The sequence below is a fragment of the Calypte anna genome, chromosome 2, assembly GCF_003957555.1.
Source record: "Calypte anna isolate BGI_N300 chromosome 2, bCalAnn1_v1.p, whole genome shotgun sequence".
NCBI classification, from domain to species: Eukaryota; Metazoa; Chordata; class Aves; order Apodiformes; family Trochilidae; genus Calypte; species Calypte anna.
In genome coordinates this window covers 126,009,683-126,029,621 of record NC_044245.1, presented here as the reverse complement: position 1 = coordinate 126,029,621, position 19,939 = coordinate 126,009,683, and the positions used below count along the sequence as shown (strand labels likewise).

General features: G+C 38.6%; 1 protein-coding gene across 1 annotated transcript; it reads left to right on the top strand.

Annotated features, from left to right (window-relative positions):
- The first annotated feature begins 1,348 nt into the window (after positions 1-1,348).
- Positions 1,349-19,157, top strand: CALB1 (calbindin 1). Its single transcript, XM_030445191.1, has 11 exons — positions 1,349-1,540; positions 1,863-1,939; positions 6,550-6,624; positions 11,361-11,444; positions 11,533-11,589; positions 14,542-14,619; positions 16,583-16,638; positions 16,735-16,774; positions 16,874-16,927; positions 17,062-17,133; positions 18,090-19,157. Exons 1-11 carry the CDS (start codon positions 1,459-1,461, stop codon positions 18,201-18,203), a joined length of 789 nt encoding a protein of 262 aa, XP_030301051.1. The 5' UTR covers positions 1,349-1,458; the 3' UTR covers positions 18,204-19,157.
- The last annotated feature ends 782 nt before the right edge of the window (positions 19,158-19,939 follow it).

Sequence of the window (19,939 nt, the reverse complement as noted above, 5' to 3'; positions counted from 1 at the left end):
ACATGTCAGCCTTTAACTAAGTATCCACCTCTCATCCTACTGAGTTATCCATCTCTCCTGGCATTTTGCTGTCTTCTGTTCTGCGTTATTCCATCATTTGTTTTTAATCTTCATGCTATACACGAATCTAACCTACTATTTATTGTCCTACCGTTGCTTATGTCACTTAACATGCAGAAATTCCCAGGTTTCCCAAGTGTTCTCATCCCCTATCCTTACTATACTACCTACTGTATCTGGCAATGTCCTGTTAGCCAACCATCTTGGCTACCAAACCCTGCTAACTCAGTGTAGCATCTGGGTAGTGCTGATGAAAGGAGAAAGACAGTTACAGTGTTTCAGTGTACCCAGGTAACCTAATGACTAAAACAACCCATCCTAAAAGGGGCTTAGTCATTATTACTAGTACAATAGTACAACACCACGGTACTCTATGTCAAAAGGAGTTTATTTGATAAGCTGTGCTGTCCCCTCCCACCAACCCACTACTATAGGTGGGCAAGTCTCCAGTGCTGGTCTACCAAAAACATTCTTGCCCACTCAGAAGTGACTGTGATAGTATCCCTCACACCTCCACACTGGGAAAGAAAGCACTTATTAGTGAAGTGTTCCATATTTACATGCTGGGATGAAATTACCTGCTAGGTCACTATATTTAAATTTACCATGCCTTTTCCCATGCTCTCTCAATATGGGTAGCTAAGTATTCCATGACATCTCAGATGGAATCTTGGTTTAAAGGGTTGCAGCACTTCAGAGATAAAAGTCTGTGTTGAGCTATCTTGCAGGTCTGGTTTGGGGACAGAGCAGTGAAAAACGGTGTAACCAAAGCTGATTTCATCTACCCCACATGGTGTCCCACATGACTTTTTTGTACTGGGACACTCTGCAGTGCCAGTAACCATGCACTGACATTCAGAACCCTTTCCCAGATGGAAACCCGACGGATAAACTGGGAGACTGTGCTTGCCCTCTGTCCGTCATGTCTCATGGGTACGCTGTCCCATAGCTCGGGACCCGCGACAATTCACGGCTCATACAGCAATGCTCCCCGTGCTCGGGGGCCTCCACCCGGTACCAGCAGATCCCTCACTTCGACCCACACCTAGAGGCTACTGTCCCGGCTGGGCTCCACCCCGAGACAGGCAAAGGTGCCGCCGGACTGGCCGCAGCCTCCGTGCCGCCGGCAGAAGACCCCGGCCCCCCCGCGCAAGGGCGGGGAGGCCGCGCCAGGGCCCGCGAAGACGGAGGGCAGGGCCGGGGGGAGTGGCCGGCCCGGCCCGGCCCCATAAATAGCCCTCGGCGGGGTGGTGGCGGGAGGAGCCGTCGGAACCGTCGCCGCCGTCGCCGCCGCCGTCGCCGCCGTCGCCGTCGCTTCGCCGGCCGCGGGCAGAGTCAGCACCGCGGACAGCGCCCGCCGCCCCTCCGCCGCCCCCCGCCGCGCCCCGCGCCCCCAGCATGACGGCGGAGACCCACCTGCAGGGCGTGGAGATCTCGGCCGCCCAGTTCTTCGAGATCTGGCACCACTACGATTCCGACGGTGACTCTTTGCCCATCCCGGGGCGGCGGGGGCGCGGGGGGCGGAGGGGGGTGCAAGACCGAGGGAGGCTGGGGGGGGGAACCCCACCGCTCCCCACCCGAAAAGCAGCCCCGGCTCCGCTCCGCTCCGCGCCCTCCGCCTCGCAGCCTCGGGGCGCAGATCGGGAGCCGTCAGGGGCTGAGGTCGGTGCCAGGTGACCCCGGTTTGCAGGAGACGCTCGGCGGGAGCGAGCAGACGGGTCGGAGGCATCCCCTGGCAGCGCTGAAGAGCGGAGAGAGTTTGGAGGGAGCGATGACCACAACCGTAACTCTTTCTGTTGTAGGCAATGGGTACATGGATGGGAAGGAGCTACAAAACTTCATCCAGGAGCTGCAGCAGGCACGGAAGAAGGCAGGCTTGGTAGGTTAATGTTTCGTCCCACTTTTCCATCTTCTCCAGGGAAGAAGAGTTTTCTTGATCAAACTACAATGCCCCGGTTCCTTCAGTTCTCTCTTGCCCCCACACAGGTTCAGGCACTCGCTTCACCAGGCAAAGGGAAGTAGCTCGGTTAGAAATTAGCAGGTTGCAAATGAAATAAATCATCTGGTTTGGTAAGATGAGGCCAGGGTCCACCTCCCTGGAGAGCAGGTCCTGCTCACATCTTGCCAGGCTATGATCTGATGCTCTTACAGTGCTCAAAAAGAAAAGAAATGCATGGAAACTATCCTTCGTCTTGGATGTGACCTTACCCCATTGCAATTAATCTTACCCAATCCAGGCATGTACTGACACTGAAAAAGGAAAAAAAAAAAAAAAAAGAAAAAAAAAAAAGAAAAAAGAGAAAAGGAAAACCAGCACTTTTTCAAGTTAGTTGGATGTTGTTTGTTGTTTTAATTTCATACCGAATGGGCAGTATGGGCTGAAATGCATTCCTGCCCCTTGGTGGTCAGTAAATAGATCTGCAGATGAGCTCTACTCACTTTTTGCCCTTCACTGGGAGTAGGAGTACCAGATCCTGGTAGTTTAAATTGCTCAGAGAGACAGCAAAGTTTTTGTCAGTGCTGTAAAACTAATTCCATGCATGAGTTATTAAAGCACTTATTATAAATTTCCTCCAAACTAAACCCCTTAGAGAGAGGAAAAAAAAAAAAAAAAGGCAGAAAAAGGAAGGGAGCAAAGAAAGAGAAAGAATTGAAAGAATCACTGTAAAGAGTTACATAGAAGCAAACTTTTCTAAAAATTAAATTGCCTTTTAACAGGCTGCTTAGTGTAAAACTCAACTATATAACCTAAGTAAGTCTGCTTAAATCAATTTATGCTAAAAGGCTTCTAAAGTACCAGAACAACTGAAGTTATAATTTAACTGGATGGCATGTATGTATTGGGGGAAATAAATTACTACCTCATATAAGAATACCTCCAAATTGAGCAATAGCTTGTCAATAATCACCTTTACTTTAAAAGTTTCTGTATAATATAGAAACAAATGAAAAAAAAAATAATATGCAGTTTAATTTATAGCATGGAAAGTTATATCCTGTAATGTGCATGACTGTAAACTTCACACATCTGAAAATCTGCCTCCCAGCAATGCCTTTAATGTTACTGTAATCTTCGTACCAGTTAACTCTCCTTATTGCCGTTGATGTAGACACTCATTTGCATGAGTGTAAGTTTAAACTAAAATTTAAAACCTAATCAAATAAGAAAGAACCCTACTAGATAATTGGGTATGTTTTGTAGAGGGAAAAAGTATCTTTTCTCTTTTTTTCACAGAAATTATTAAATACAATTTTAATACCTTTCAAATACTGCAACAGAATAAATCTCTCCTCTATATTGAAATGCAGTGAACTTAAGTACCTCCATTACAATAAGGATATTAAAACCAGCATATATTTAGTACCACTGGTATTCTCAGCAGAAATGCTTATATATTATTCAGTATGTAAAAAGTTAATTAGATACTCTAGGAAAAAATATTAGTACGTAAAAAGTTAATTAGACACTCAAGAAAAAAATATTTATCATTCTAAGATCAGGTTCTTCTTTCTCTCAAAGCAAGTATGCATATGCTCTTGAAAACAGAGCCTGCTCAACGTAACAAAAAAGCCTTTCAGGTTTATTATTTTGTTCTACAAATTCCATAATTACGTTTTGGTTTTTTTAATAACCTCTGCCTATATCTAACACTATATTTTAAAAATGCCCAGGTATTACTTAGTTTTCCTTTCCCATTTCTCTCATTCAAACCTACTTTTGGAGTGTTTTGCTGAAAACAGCAATCTACAAGTAGCAACATCAAATTCAATACTTGATCCATTGTCTCTGCCATTGGTAGGTATTACCTTCACCCCTGAAGTCTTTTTCTGGAGTATGTATATATGTCATCTTAGCTTTAAAATCTAAGCTGATGCTTGGATGTGAAGGCTCGTTTGCCGAACAATCATCTCATTAGTTCGTGTCTTGTCACACAGGATACTAATTCAGTATCTTTGAATTTCTATTCTTTTGCCAGAAGGGACACATTGAAAAACTAGTGTAGGTTATATGTAATTTTCTCATCTGTCCTTCTTTTAACACCCCGAAGGTTCTTTGTCATCATTAACTTATGCATTTCAGGTCATTCTCCTGCTCACTATTTTTGAAATATTCAATTATGCATTCTTCATAGCTGGGTTTTACATCAGTCATGCCATATGCATTAAAGAATCACATTGATTCTGTCATTGAATAGGATGGTTTAGCATTTCCAATATTCTACCCAACTACAGAACTGTTCTAATTATGTTCTAATTCTAATCCTTTTATTAATCCTCTCGGTAAGCCTGTGCTTTCACAGTTGCTTTTTCTCAGACAGAGCAGTAGCTCACAGCCTGATTCACGCTACCCCCAACGGGTGGATGTATATTTGCAGGTTTTAGGGCTTGGTCTTTTCTTTGGTAACACTATGTCTTTTTGCTTCATGCATTATGAGAGAAAGGGCATTGATCTACTATACTTCCAGATGTGTTGAAAGACCTGCCTCTTTTTAAAAGAAAAAAAGCTACATAAGTATATAAAAATAGCTTCCTTTTATTGTTCCCCCACATTTTTGCAATACCTTCTCAACTGCCAAAAGAAACCATAGGGTGTAAGTGACTAAAACAAATGTTGATACAAGAGGTGGATCTAAGCAGAGTTATTCCACACCAGTTTCTCCCTTTCTCTGCATATATAGACAATGATAATATTTCTCCACAATAATATATGATTACTAGATGTCATGTAGACGCAGTCATGTGTTTCTCTAGTGTCATAAATCCTTACATTTTCAAATCATATAGAAAAAAAGCTATTTTTTTCTACTTTTTTTGTGTCTCAGGTTTTAAAAGGGAAGACTGAGATGTAGAGGGCTAATTTCTTATTTTCAGACATTGAACACTGCATTTCTCTCCAGTTTAGGACTAGACTTAGGCAATGTTTTTGTTTGAAAACATTTATTTAAATAATGGAACTCTAATAAATTATTGAGCAGTTCAAAAGCCGGTGATGTGAAAACACAAAAAAACCCCTTTTTGTGAATAGCATACTGGAGGACAAGCATCCTGGTTTTGCTTAACTCGTAATCATCTCTGCCTCGTTCAGTGCCTGGGCACTGCTTGGCACTTCTGAGGCTGCTACTGGAAAAATTAGTAAAATATTTAACTAGGACTAATTAAAAGCCAGGCATCTGAACTCTCCATTCTATCTGCTAAGCAAACTTGTCCCTACTTTGGGATCTCTAGATGAAAGGTGACATTGAAGTGCATTGTATTAATAACCACATCTCTAATTAAAGCCATGGCAAATTACTAACCTGCCATGGATGACTTTGACAGAAATAGGATACTAGGCCATGATTGGATCAGCTACAAGGAAGTGACATTTTAGTTAGCTTTGGTGATTGAAATTTGGGACAAACTACGATGGAGTCTGTGCAGTTGAGATTCCCTGTGTCTCCTGTAAAAGAATAATTTAGGTCCTATATAATCAGCTCTCTTAAAGTAACTAAACCTTTAATTTCCAGAGACTTCTGTATTTTCACCTGTTACCATAGAACTGTTAATTGTTTTAACAGAACTGTGATTCTTGCTGCACGGTTTTTCTAGCTCATAATTATAAGAAACACAAAGAAAGCTCAGAAAGTTCTATCAGTATTGAAAGGCTGATGGCAGCTCATGTCAAAGGAAGGCAAGTCAAGTTGAAAGGTGAAATCAAACATTTAAATTTTCACCTCAAGGCTGGCACCTTTGCTGTATACTAAAGCAAGGATAGGCTTTGGAGAACAGTTGTATAGCAAGGACCATAATTCATTTGAAGAAGACTTATACTGGCTTTACTCTTTCAGATTTAAGGTACCATTCAAAGATTTATCCCTCCTAAATCTGCCTCTCTACATTTCAGCAATGGCATTTTAACTCTGTTTCTGTGATAACTAGATACTAAGCAGTGAAAAATATGATATCATAATGAGATCTTTAGGGCTAAAATAGTATCCACTGTTCAGGAAACATCCACTCAAAGCTGTGAAAAGGCTATTTTAGTGTTCAAATCTATTATACTGAAATTTTCCTTATTTTGAATGATTTTGCACTGCCCTCAAGTTACTAATCTAAAAATGAAAACGAAGAAAATTGACTAATAATTGCCTATGAACTTCACTGTCATCCTCTTAAATGAAGGAGCTGTTCTACACATCTTCCAACACATCTGTCTTTATAGGTTTTTTTCATTCTGTAAACTAAAATAGGAGTTCTAAGTATTTAGATGCCAATCATTCACACTGACTCCAATATAATTCCCTAGGAAGTAAAATTTCTCACAACTGCATTATTCATGATTTTTAGAAAAACCTCCAATTTCATTTAAACTTGAGGAATCTACCTGCAGCAAACATGAGTACTTCATCAAATCTGGTAAATTATTTGGCCACTAATACAACATTCAAGTTACTTTACATATACTTCTCTGTAACTTATAGTAATGATTCTCTCATTGTAACTTTGTAGGATTTAACACCCGAAATGAAAGCTTTCGTGGATCAATATGGAAAGACTACTGATGGAAAAATAGGAATAGTTGAGGTAAGACATTGGTTCTATAACAAAAGACTGAAATATTAACCCGTAGAAAATACATTTAATACAGAACAATGCAAGCATAATATGTAGATATTTTGGATTTTTAGTTACACAGAAAATGTCTTTCTCTCTTAAGTTCTTTAGTATTTTTTTCCAGTAAAGAGATTTTTCTCGTAACAAGTAAGGTGTTCCTTACCCCTCTCTTGACATTTCAGTACACTTCATTTAACTTTGCCTGCTTTATTCAGTACATCAACAGCAATTTAGATTTCCTACAAAGAAGCTAGAAGCTCTGTTTTAGATATTTAAGTTGTGAAAGAGAAATGTTACTTATTTCTACCTATAATGTCGAACTAACGTTCTGTCACCATTCCTACAGTAAGGATAACAAACAAGTGAACTCAACTGGGAAATCACTGTATGTGGTTTATTCTAAAAAAATACATATATGGGAGAGCAGGTTAATCATGTTAAATTTAAACAAAATGTTAACAAGAGTTCTCATCCAGCTTGTGAAATAGTAGGATTTCTTATTAATTCCTTTCCTGAACTTTAACAGCACGTCAGGCAAAAAATTCCTTTATTGCTTACTCCCACTTTCTAAAGGGGGCAAAGATAACCAACCCCTTTTACATAGGCAACAGCTCAGCAGCTGTATAATTTAGAGAACTTTCAGGTAAGGGAGGAATCATGGTGTTTTCTCTCACTTTCATTATTCTGTGCTGCAAGTCAAAAAGGAGAGTTTGTTGGGTTACAGCTTGAGAAGGGTCTTTTTCAAGCCTAGATCTGAGACTCATGTATGTCACTCTGAGTGCAGTGAGACTGCAGTTTTATTATTAAATGCTGTTATATATATATTTTCTTCTGATAATAAGAAGTCTGACCTGGAGAGCTAATTAAGAAACAATAGCTGGAAACAAGCCAGGTCTGCAAAATTTCTACAGTGACCAACTTTGGGTCAGTAGCTAAATTTAAAATAGAGGACTAAAGAGGATCTCTAAAAGTCAATCAGAAGTGTCATTACTGATATAATAGGTCATTTCAGGGTAGCCTTTTTTTCTGTGTCATGTGTATAAATTGCATATACTTGTTTAAATGCGTATAAAGCTACAATTAAATTACCATGGACTTATGAACTATTTGTTTCACTTGCAGCTATAACTTATTTTATAAAAATGCATCTTTTGACAATAGTTAGCACTGATCAAATAGTTCTGCACTTAAAAAGTACTAGCCTTTATTTGGGCTAATGAACTGTTTGGACTAGCAAAAGTATATTAATTTGGTATTGAAGAATTCCATTTAAGTTAGTTGTATTGAGCATGTGTAGTAGCAAGCACTGGATGCAAGAAGAATGTGCAGAGAGCCTGAAAAAGAATGAGTTTCTTTGCATAGGGAAGATAACTCAAAGTTTTATCTTTCAAATGGTATTTTTGGTTCTGCTATTGACCGGTGAGTAAAGGGGATCAGATCTGATAGAGCCCGATATGGTGCAGTTCTCACCACCCCCAGTGAAGTGCCAGGCATGCTCAGCATCCGTGGAAGCCCCTGAATAGTGACTCTTATACTCAGTTCAGTGACTGAAGGGACTTTATGCCTTAATATAGCAGTTTTCTCACTCAATTGCTGTATTTTATTCCACTTACATCAGCATGAAGCTTGATTTGGAAACTGCTGATGGGACTCAGATAGAATGTGGTGTGCGTGCAGAGCAGTACGATATTAAAGTTGGTATTTGGACTTGATTCTCCTTCCTTAGAAATAAAAATGCCCAGCAATTCCAGATTGTTCCCATTCACATAGTGCACCAAATAGTTTTTTCTGAAAAAATGTATGAATGTTGTTTAAAAAGAAATAATGTAAAGCCATTCAGATTCTTATCCATCATAATGAATACCTTAGCAGCTGATGGAAAACACCCCAGTGAACAATTTGGTTTCAGGAAAGGTTTGTTGGCGGAGATCAAGAGGAGGCCCGGGTGGCTTCACAGATAAAGGAGTGGATTTTCTGCTCAGATTAAGTTTTCAGTTCTGTCTGTGCACATTGCACTTAGCTCCCTACCTTTCATCCAGCTAAAGGCAAGAGTCTGACCAGGCCACTTACTTGTCTCGTGTAAGGGACCTTTCTCTCACCCTTTGTATTCATTCATTCATTCACTAAGACATGGATGTGAGTTTTTGAAACTCAGGACTGCAATCATTCCACATTCAAATTATTTGAAGCTTACTGCTGCTGTAAAAATAACTTCTTATTAGCCTAAAATTCTTTGTACTCCCATTTTCTATTACAGGATTTTTTAGAGAAAATTCGCTGTGTTAGGTGAAAGGAATTTTAAATGCCGTTAAATATCAACAGAATTTACTTAGAGAATGATTTCTAGAAAACAGTTCTGATAATGTTTTAAGTACTGAGACTATTTTTTCTGCTAGGCAACTTATAAAGACACACCTCAGCCTGCAGCTGAGCAGAGAGGAGTCCAGCCAGTCTCAGGCTTTGTGGTTATCCTCTATTATTCACAATGTGGAAATAGCCAAAATATGCTTTCTCACAGCTTTTCTCATATAAAAGCTCACAGAAAACCTCACTAAACTGCTATTGCTGCCATACACAAACTTGTAGTGGTCTGCACTCTTATACAAAGAAGCTCACAAAGTCCCCCTGTGCTTATCCTCTTAAAGAAGTCATCATTAGAAACAGCATCGGGTTTACATCTTTCCTCTCTGTAGTGATATAACAGAGACTGGGAAGTCAAGCCAGTTTCCACACAATCTCCTCATCCCTTAGTAATGCAGAGCTTACCACAAAAAGCAATGTAATGCTATTTGAGGCAGGAGCTTGGAGGACTGGACTTACCTGTAGCAATATTGTTTCTATTATGAGAACTGAAAGACTTCTTTGTCAGCAGCCTGAGCTGGTGCTGGGTACTGAGCTACTACATCTTTGTAAGGTAAAAGCCTCTGCTTTCCCTTAAGTCTTTCAAAGGATGAGACATACAGCTTAAAATAAGGTAATTTTCTTCTAGAGGAAATTACTAAAAGTTATTATTTACATTTACCTTCACACCTTGTACTATTTTTACAGTGCCCTTGCAAAATTCACCAGAGACAGATGTAGAGGTCCCATGAATGACGTCTTATTTATTATTTCCACACATGTAAACCCTCGCTTATTGTCATAATCAGTCCCTTCCCCTGAACTCTGCTTATTATTATAATCAGTTTTTCCATTCAACATTTGTTGTTGAGTAGGAATGTTGATTTACTCTAAAAATCAAAGTACCCATGACAGGGAGGTGTTTTTCCACAAAACCCTACTAAAGTAATACACATTTAGCTATTGCATACATATGAACACATACTTACTCACACATGTATTTATACTTGGATGGCTTTTGAAAGCTGATGACAAATATAGTGTTTTTAAGTTGATCAGTTTGGCGTTTAGCCATTTAGCAAAAGCACTCAGAACACTCTGAAGAGCCAGACAGTCTGTCATCGGCTGCTCCATTTATGTAAGGAAAGTGTTCTGATGTGTTTTATCTGTTTTACCAATGTTTAAAGGATATATCTGATGCCATGCACAGATAATTTTGGAGAAACAAGAGATCTGTTTCCGTACCCCTTGTTGTGCCTGTAGGGTGAGAGGCAGAGATGATCTCATCCTCGGTGCTGCTGGAACTCAGTAAAAAAGCCTGAACAATTAGGCAGTAGCACTGAAATAGGCAGAACAAGGGATCTGAGAGCATGAAATTAATGCAGAAAACCAAAAACTTTAATCCAAATTTTAAGATGGGGCTCCAGGAAGTCTGCAGATGTCATTTTTCATAAAAGAATGCGGCTAAGAAATCTAGTAAGCACAGCTGGTCTATTCTTCAAGTGAAAAGTTTTCTTTAATCAAAACACATTTCATACACTTTGAGGACAGAAAAAATATTGGGCTTTTGTTAAAAACAAATCCTGATTTTACATTAAATTAGACAGCATATTCTCAATCTTCTACATTTGTCACTTGCCAAAATTGAGTTATAGTAAATGAACATTTTTGATAATCAGTACAATAATGTCTGATTTTAAAAAAGCCTTTTGTAGAGCAGAGGCATTGGAGGAACCACCCCAGATTTTGCACAGCTAAAATTCCTTTTAATTTTTTTCTGGTATTTATAGCTCTTATTGAGCATATCTCTGCGTCTGACAAATGATCCATTGGTTGCTATCCCCTTACTCTTTCCATTTTCTTTTTTTCTCCTGTTTTTTCCATATAATTTCCTGTTTACCTTACACACATGTTCTTCATGTCAGTGTACCTCTCTCCTCTTCCTCACTATCTGTGCATACTCTATTTTCCTCACTTTCTTAATTTATGGTCCTTCATTCTGATTCTATAAACATCCTTGCATTACGCTTTTCCTTCATGCTGATTCCAAGGTTTTCACCACAGAACCTAACTCTGCATGGGTGATTTTTTTTCCCTTTCCCCAGCTGTCCCTTCAGTAAAGTGCTGTCTCACTCCCTTTCTCAAACCTCAGTTTTGTTTGCCCTTGATAAGAAAAAGTTGCAAGCCCAAAGCCTTTTAGAGACATCTTCCAAACCTTTCAACTCACAGGATGAAGATTCGTATGGGACCACAATACTCACAACGAATGAAGAATTTCATACTCTTTTAAGACGTTCTTTTGCAGGCTCAGCTGGACTAATGAAGAGTCAAAGTTCAAAGTCAATCTTCCTTAAATTCTGTTACAGCTTGCTCAGGTATTACCAACGGAGGAGAATTTCCTGTTGTTCTTCAGGTGCCAGCAGCTAAAGTCAAGCGAAGACTTCATGCAGGTACAGTATGAAAAGTTGCATTTTGTAAAATCATCCAAGGCCTGTTTGTCATGAATGTATCATTAAAGCATTCACATTCTGATTGCAGACATGGAGAAAATATGACAGTGACCACAGTGGCTTCATTGATTCTGAGGAGCTTAAGGTAAACCAATACCCGTGAGTATGAATGATGTGAGAACAGGCATTGGACTGCAGCCTGTGCTGCTATCTGCTTCTTCAGATACCCACCCATGCATGTTTTTGCATTTCAAACCTGACTGAAAAGCAATATGGTTAGCTGATGTTTTTATCACCAGTAGATTATTTGAAGTGAAACTCTAATCCAATCAATGTTTTTTAAAGCGTGTTATTGATTCAGATCAATGTTTGTCTCAAGTGGCTTAAGATAGCGGGTACTCTAGGTTAGAAGAAAGATTAAGATAGCAAGACAGGCCTCTGAAAGTTATCTGGTTCTTTTTTTAATTACTATTTTAGGGAAGAGAGCTTCTTTGTCAGCTTTATCCTAAGGTATCACTACCATTAATCACTATGCTGCTGGACAGACCATGCTCTCAGGTATTATGTCACCCTGCAGTTTCTGCTGTAATACTGTTCAGCTAACACAGCTGGAATTGTGTTGCCTCTGCTTGGTTAACTTAGTGGGATTTTGGTATCAGCACTAACATGCACAAATAAGAGCAGAAAAGAGCAGCCATCTCAGCCTTTCAGAATTAAAGAATCTTAAAACTAGTCATAAAAATAACAGAAATTCATAGATACTGAATCATAGTGTCACAGATTCACAGAGTGGTTGGAAGGGACCTCTGGAAGTCATCTGGTCCCAAACATCTGCCCAAGCAAGGCCATGCCCAGGACCATGTCTAGATTGTTTCTGAGTATCTCCAAGGATGAAGACTCCACAACCTTTCTGGGAGACCTGTGCTAGTGGCTGGATCACAGGGAAAAAGTGTTTCCTGATGTTCAGAGGGAGCCTCCTGTGTTTCAGTTTGTGCCCACTGCCTCTTGTCCTGTCACTGGGCACCAGCCTGATTCCATCCTCTTTACACACTCCCTTTTAGTATGTGTATTGACGAGGTTGTTGAAGTGCCTTTGAGCCATCTCTTCTCCATGTTGAACAGTCCCAGCTCTTTCAGGCCTTCCTCATACGAGATGCTTATATACTGCAGACTCTGAGTACAAAGGTACTATTTTTCCACAGTTCAGTTGTGCCTGATACATTACTGTAGCTTCAAATTCAGAGGTATCAAAACAATTCATAGCAAGAGAAAGACCTAATAGTATTTGGACAATCTAATTTGGACTATATTGTCCATATGTAGTAGCTTAAGGAAGAACTACACAAGCTTTATTAAGCACCAGGAGATGAAACTGTCTGAAATCCTTTTAGTTCTTCTTTTGAGAAGAGGAATCCATATCAGACAATTCACATCCTTTTTCCTTTTCCCTTCATCTTTCGGTTTGGTATGTGTGTGACATTTGCCAAGGATCCTACCTCAAGGTAACCATCAGCCAAGCAAGCCCTGGCTGGTTGCAACAGGTTGGTGTATCTGAAGTTGGCAGGACCAAGAGGGGGCCATGCCCATAGCACTTGAGATCTCTCCAGCTGTTAGACAATGTCTTAAGGACTGTAGCTAGCTGCTATTATTTAAAATAGTGTTAAAAAGGTAAGGCTGATTGAGGACCAGCTGAAGAATTTTAGGGAACTGGGTCCCTAATGGACCTATCTCTCTTGTGCTGCAAGATTCTGGCTGCCTCAGAGAAGGAGGTCATTTTAACTTGTAGAAAATAAGACACAAATGTCCAGTTTTATTTTTAGACCAGTATTTCCTGACAAGCCCAAACATTTAAAGTAGTTGCTATGTGAGAAGTACACCCACTTACAACTTTGTAAGAGAAATTTAAGCAGGAAATCAGGGAAACTTTCTAAGAATAGTAACAGTAGTGGAATACTTTGCCAAAGGAGTATTTAGGAAAGGTTTGGCAATAGCCAGAAACTCAGGAAGTTTAGGTGTAGACGATCTTGCCTTGAGACAGAGATGGACTGAACATCCTTTCAGTGCCCTTTCCAGTTCTATCTACCATGAAATCACACAACCTTACACGTCTCCATAATGTCCCTTTACAGTTTTGAAGCATGTTCTTTGTATACAAGCTACCAGGAAGGTCTTGCAGCACAGAGGGGGCCCGACTGGATGAGCTAGAGTTGATATTTGTCATCTGCCTATTGACGTGGTTGCATTCAAATTCAAGAATATCATCTATACACAAATAGATTTTCTTAGGAGCTACTTCTTTTTCTATCTTGAAATGTATCCCAAAATTCCATCAAGATAATGACATTTCAACTGGTGACAGTAATTAGGCACTTCATTGAGCACTGACAGGCATGTAGACATGTCAGGTCTTGCACTGTGTGTGTTTAATTGATGTCTTTCTTTTTTAATGCCACAGAACTTTTGTACAAAAGCTTAAACCGACGAATGAGTGGAAACAATTCTACTTTTTAGGATAAAAAGGGCTCCTGTTTAAAGTCATGTGACACTATATTAAATTCTCATTCAAAAAACCTAATGAAACTGGCTGCACACATTTAAAATAGAAGGTGGGAAGGAGCAACATAGGTTAACATTCACTTCTAGAACCAGGCACTGCCACAGGCAAGGAGAAAACTTAATCATTGATTGTTTTCTGTAAAATTGTTCCTATGTTGGAAGAAGTGATTAGGCATCCAAGTTTTCAAGGTGACTCAAGGTTAATTAGTTTAGTTTACTGATAGAGGTGATTAGGAAGCAGTAGACTTGAAAGCTAAACTATTTTTTCCAAATTCACAACAAATGGCATACAGTGCTAAAAGTTTTATGAGTCACTTTTTCCGAATAAAAACTGTGCAGAATACTTGAGCTGATAGAAGAAAACTATTATATTCTTAGCTGTTAATTACTACTTCTTTTCATACTTACTTGGAACTTCAGCAGTAAATACTAAACTGGTAGGAAAATAGTATTTCCCATTGCTTTAATCAGAAGGTAGTAAGTCAAGCATTTTATACTGCAGATAAAAACTAACCTATTCCTCTTCCATTTGTTTTTAACAGAGCTTCTTGAAAGATTTATTACAGAAAGCAAATAAGCAGATCGAAGACTCAAAGCTAACAGAGTACACAGAAATAATGGTAAGATTATTTAGAGGCATATTTTAACAAGACAGGATTAATCCCAACACTGTTGCTTTTAGCCACTGGTGGGATTCAAATGACTTGGAGCCCCACTAGGCCCTAGTCAGGGTAAATATGTGATCGGAACAGAAAGACAACTGCTGCATCTAGTACTGCAAGTACTTTTTTTTAATTTTTTTTTTTTTTTTTAATAAATAAAAATCCTTAGGTTGCTCCTTCCATCCCACAGTTATGGTGCTTCACAGCAGGGACCACTGCTGGCTTCTGAGTGGATGTTTCAAAAGACTCAGAAATTCTGTCTTCTGTAAATGCATGGCACAAAATTTTTTGTTTTTTCCAGCTTGGTTTCATCCTAAATATTTTTAGCAACCAAAAAGTGTGAGGTAAACCCACTAGGCCTCAAACCAGCCTGAGAATGGCAAATCAAAACTTGTGTGTCTCCTGGAAAAAGTCTGCTGGTTTGTTGTACCAGTACACCTAGAATGTTGTACCATTTACCTAGAATTGCTGCTGAATTCACTGAATTTAATTTGTACATTTTTCATTCAGGAAGCTTTTGGGCCTTTAGATTACTGTGGTCCAAGTTTTGGCCTCTGCAGCAATACACAATGACAAAAAATTAATAGTAATAAGAAAATATATTTAAGGTCAACTCATAATCTTCTCAGAAAGCAGCAGACTAATAGAAAACTTATAGCCCTGAGCAGCTGCAGGCAGGCACAGCCACCCATCAAAATCCAGAATATGTTGACTTCACAGCTGCCACTGCTCACCTCCCCCAGAAACAAATCTCCTTTCAAGGGAAATGCATGTGAGGCAGATGCTGTTATAGAAACAAAAGAAGTGTTAAAAAGAACCAGGGTGTTACGTAGAAAAAAAAATGTTTATAGAATTGGTCTCTTTTCTGGTCTCCTTTGTCATTTATCATGTATTAACTGAGTGGAATTGAGTCTTTTTTCCATGGAATTAATTCTGCCTTTAAAAGAATCTGCACATATTTCAGTAGAGGATATCACCTTCCCTCTTATGTAAAAACTACATCTAAAATTACTGTGACTGAAAGTGATGGGATGGTGTGTCAGTGGTAGTGTTTTCAGTACAATGTCTAACAACATTTTGTACAGTTTGCTGCTTTTGTGAATCTTTTATACAGCAAAGGCAAAAGAATACCTGAAAATAGAAAAATGGGATTATAAAGACATAAATACTGCTCATCTTCATCTACTTCTAATAATAAGTTGCTTGTGCCTCTCAGGCACCAGAAGCTCATCCTTTCAAGGCCTCAAAGAAAAACAAATTACTACAACAGAGTGATAAATATTATTAGAAATAGCATTTACTCATTTTGTCAAGTTACATTAACATATTTATTCCTATAATTTAATTTCCCACCTTCAACAAAATGCGATCATCTACAGCATCTGCCTACTCTTTCCCTGTAATTTATCACAGAAGCAGAAATTATCCTTACTTAAATATTTAGACCCAGTAGCCAATTGAATGAAATGTCTATTGTTTTCTGTCTAAGGAATCAAATGTCTGGGATTCTACTGAACTTCACCTGACTGTTGTTGCACCTTTAAGATAGAGAATAATGATGCTACTGTCAGATCATGACATGAAGTCAAAAGTAAAATGTTGTGTGTCAACATTCTTCTCATTTATAAATAATTACATGCACGTTTCTCATAGGGGACATTTATCACTGTAGTAAGGTTAAGACCTACCTTACAGTAGGTTAATCAGAATTGTTCACTTGGCTTCTTATCAGGCTTTTTCAGTACAATTAGTTACTACAAATTAGTTCTGCACTAGTTTAAATGAATGTACCACACAGCAGCTCTGACAGATTAAAACCTGGGTCCATTATTTCAGCATGAAATAAAGGCTAAGTGTCATTGTATTTAAGGTTTAAAAAAAAATCTTTTGATTACTAATGTAAAGTTATGTATTCTTTCAGCTCAGGATGTTTGATGCAAACAATGATGGAAAGTTGGAGCTTACTGAACTGGCCAGGTAAATCTTCTGTCTCTATTCTCAACAAATACCATGTACCAGTTACTGTTATGGAAACAATTAAATATTTTTCACTTTGTTTTTTTCTCTCCAAAGACTACTCCCTGTACAGGAAAATTTTCTTATTAAATTTCAGGTATGAATATTCACATTCTTAGGGTAATGTGTTACCACCACACATAACTGGTGTCATTAATGGGAGTTTTTTTGGTGTTTTTTTTCTGTTTGCATTTAGGGTGTCAAAATGTGTGCAAAAGAATTCAATAAAGCCTTTGAGATGTATGATCAAGTAAGTCCTAAAAAAATTATTAACTGCATAGTTTGATAGCACTTATTTCCTGAACTTGTGGAAAACTAGCTATAACCTCTAAAATTAAAAAAAAAAAAAAAATGTTTACTATTATCTTTCCTGTTATTTTTCAGGATGGCAATGGCTATATAGATGAAAATGAACTTGATGCACTACTGAAGGATCTCTGTGAAAAGAACAAAAAGGTAATCCTAGGGGGTTTCTTTTCTCCCCTTAGAGATTAGATTTAATTTGGATTTCAAGGACACTTCAATCCATCCAATTAAGATAAATATAGATCTTCTAAATCGTAATTCCTTAAGTGAAAGTACAACTAGAAGTCTTGGCAGAAACCATGGCAGTGTAAATCCTGAATTAGGAGAGTTGTGATTACATAGTGACACTGTCAAACACTTGCTTCTGAGACATCAGCCATCAGCTGTCTAACATGGGGCTGTAACATGGGTAACACACAAATACAGGAATGATATTTGCAGTGTCACTATTACAGAAGCTGATAATTTTTTAATTATTATTATTAATTTCATTTTCTGCAATTGGAAGCAAACTTGTTGTACTCAGCGCTGGTGAGGCCACACCTTGAGTACCGTGTCCAGTTCTGGGCCCCTCAGTTTAGGAAGGATATTGAGGTCCTGGAGCAGGTCCAAAGGAGGGCAACCAGGCTGGTGACGGGACTTGAGCACAGACCCTATGAGGAGAGGCTGAGGGAGCTGGGGCTGTTCAGCCTAAAGAAGAGGCAGCTCAGGGGAGACCTCATAACTCTCTACAACTACCTGAAAGGAGGTTGTAGCCAAGTGGGGGTTGGTCTCTTTTGCCAGACGACTTTCAACAAGACAAGAGGGCATGGTCTTAAGTTGTGCAAGGGGAAGTTTAGGTTAGATATTAGAAAGAATTTCTTTACGGAGAGAGTGATCAGGCATTGGAATGGGCTGCCCACTGAAGTAGTGGACTCTCCGTCCCTGGAGATATTTAAAAAGAGACTGGATGTGGCACTCAGTGCCATAGTCTAGCAACCGCAACGGTGGTTCAAGGGTTGGACTTGATGATCTTTGAGGTCCCTTCCAACCCAGCCAATTCTATGATTCTATGATTCTATGATGCTGATAATGGGGTTATAAAACATTATCTGTTCTTTACATAGGAATTAGACATTAACAACCTTGCAACATACAAGAAAAGCATCATGGCCTTGTCTGATGGAGGAAAGCTTTACCGAGCAGAACTGGCTCTCATTCTCTGTGCTGAGGAAAACTAGAACTCTTCTATCATGTCCACTTAACTAGTGATGTATTCTATCTACACAATAACTGTGCACTATAAGGGAGTAGGCTGTATTTTTAAACTGCATATAGAAATTAGCCAGGATGTGTGGCACATTCCTTTCAGTTTGTTTCTATACTGTTTGTAATGTACAGTTTTTGTAACAATAAGATTGATAAAGAGAATGTCTATGTTTGGGCCAGTCTGTATATTCAAAAAGAAACTAAAATATGTCAGGATTGGTTTTCATTCTTTTTTTGTTTTGTTTTCCTTTTTTTTTTTCTTTCACAAACATGGATGGAAAAAATTAAACCTGCTGACCTGATTGCCATGGTCATCATATCCTTTGACACTTGCAACATTTCTTGTTGAACAAAACAAAAAGGTCTACAGATATCTTTCCCCATTACAATTAAAGGTTGTGGGGTTTTAATGCAAAACATGAGTTCAGATTAAATATGACCTAGGTCTGAAATGGGAAGATATTGGCGTGTCTGATTTCTGAAATTTACCAAGGTACAAAGAAATATTTTCAATTGTCAAACCACCCATTTACAGATCTGTGCTCTGCAGTTTTTCGATTACTCTTCTCATTATGAACTCATAGCACATAGATGAAGCATTTATCAGAGATCTCCATGCAGTAGTTAACAAAAATTTAGTGGTTTCAGTCTAGCTGTTTAACTTTACTGAATTTAAACATGGGCACTTCAGAAATAAATGCCTTTAATCTGTCTTGGAATCCTGGCTAAGTGACAGGTAGTATAGGTATTACACAGATTAACATATGATATTATAAGTGTACCTTTCATGACTATTGCTGTGTCAGAGACTATGACAATCCATTTTCTAAACTATTTTCACATTTTGCAGGTTATAATTATTCTAGTAAATTGCTGTTTTTACATCATATTCTGTGTAATCTATAATTAAATTTAATATCCTAAGTTTGTTGGTGTCTAGTTTGTCTATTTCCCGGATTCTTTTTTCTGTACCATATTAGGACAAAACTATTAACTTTAAAAAAATGTGCCTCCTTGGATCTTACACTAACTGATCTATAATAATAGTATTAAAATTTAACATTAAATTCAGCCTTTATACCAATTTAGAACTTTAGTTCACATTGTGGGCTCTGCTTTCTATTTTCCTAGAGAGGTATTTTTTAAATGGGCTCCGCTTTCTATTTTCCCAGAGAGGTATTTTTAAAATGGAAAATGTCTTGCATCTTTATTTTTACACCTGGATCCCTTTCTGTTTTACACCTGGATCCCTTTCTGTTTTATACCTGCTTTATGCCAGACAACTCCATGAATGTCCAGGCCATTGCTCCCAGATGGACCTGGTGTAGGAAGGAAATTGGACTGAGTCTTAAAGTAAATAAACCTATGCTGCCTCCATGTACACCTGTTTCAAAAGCAATTCCAGGTTAGCAGATTGGTAATGAGAAAATTACAATTTCTCAGATGCATCTGTGTGTCTTATTTAACAAGCAAAAGTAAATGCATTTTATTTGAAACATGTCTCAAATAATCAAGCTCAGATCATTCAAAATTATTTACTAAACTTCCACTGAAATGAATCCTTGAATCCCTTAGGTGAACTTGGGCAACTAAATACCATTTCAGGAATAGCCTAATGGCCTTGAGATCTCTCCAGTCTGAGCCTTGGAAAGTTAAGGTGTAGATGGTGCCGAATGGGGTCTTACTGAAAAAAACCACAAAAAAATTC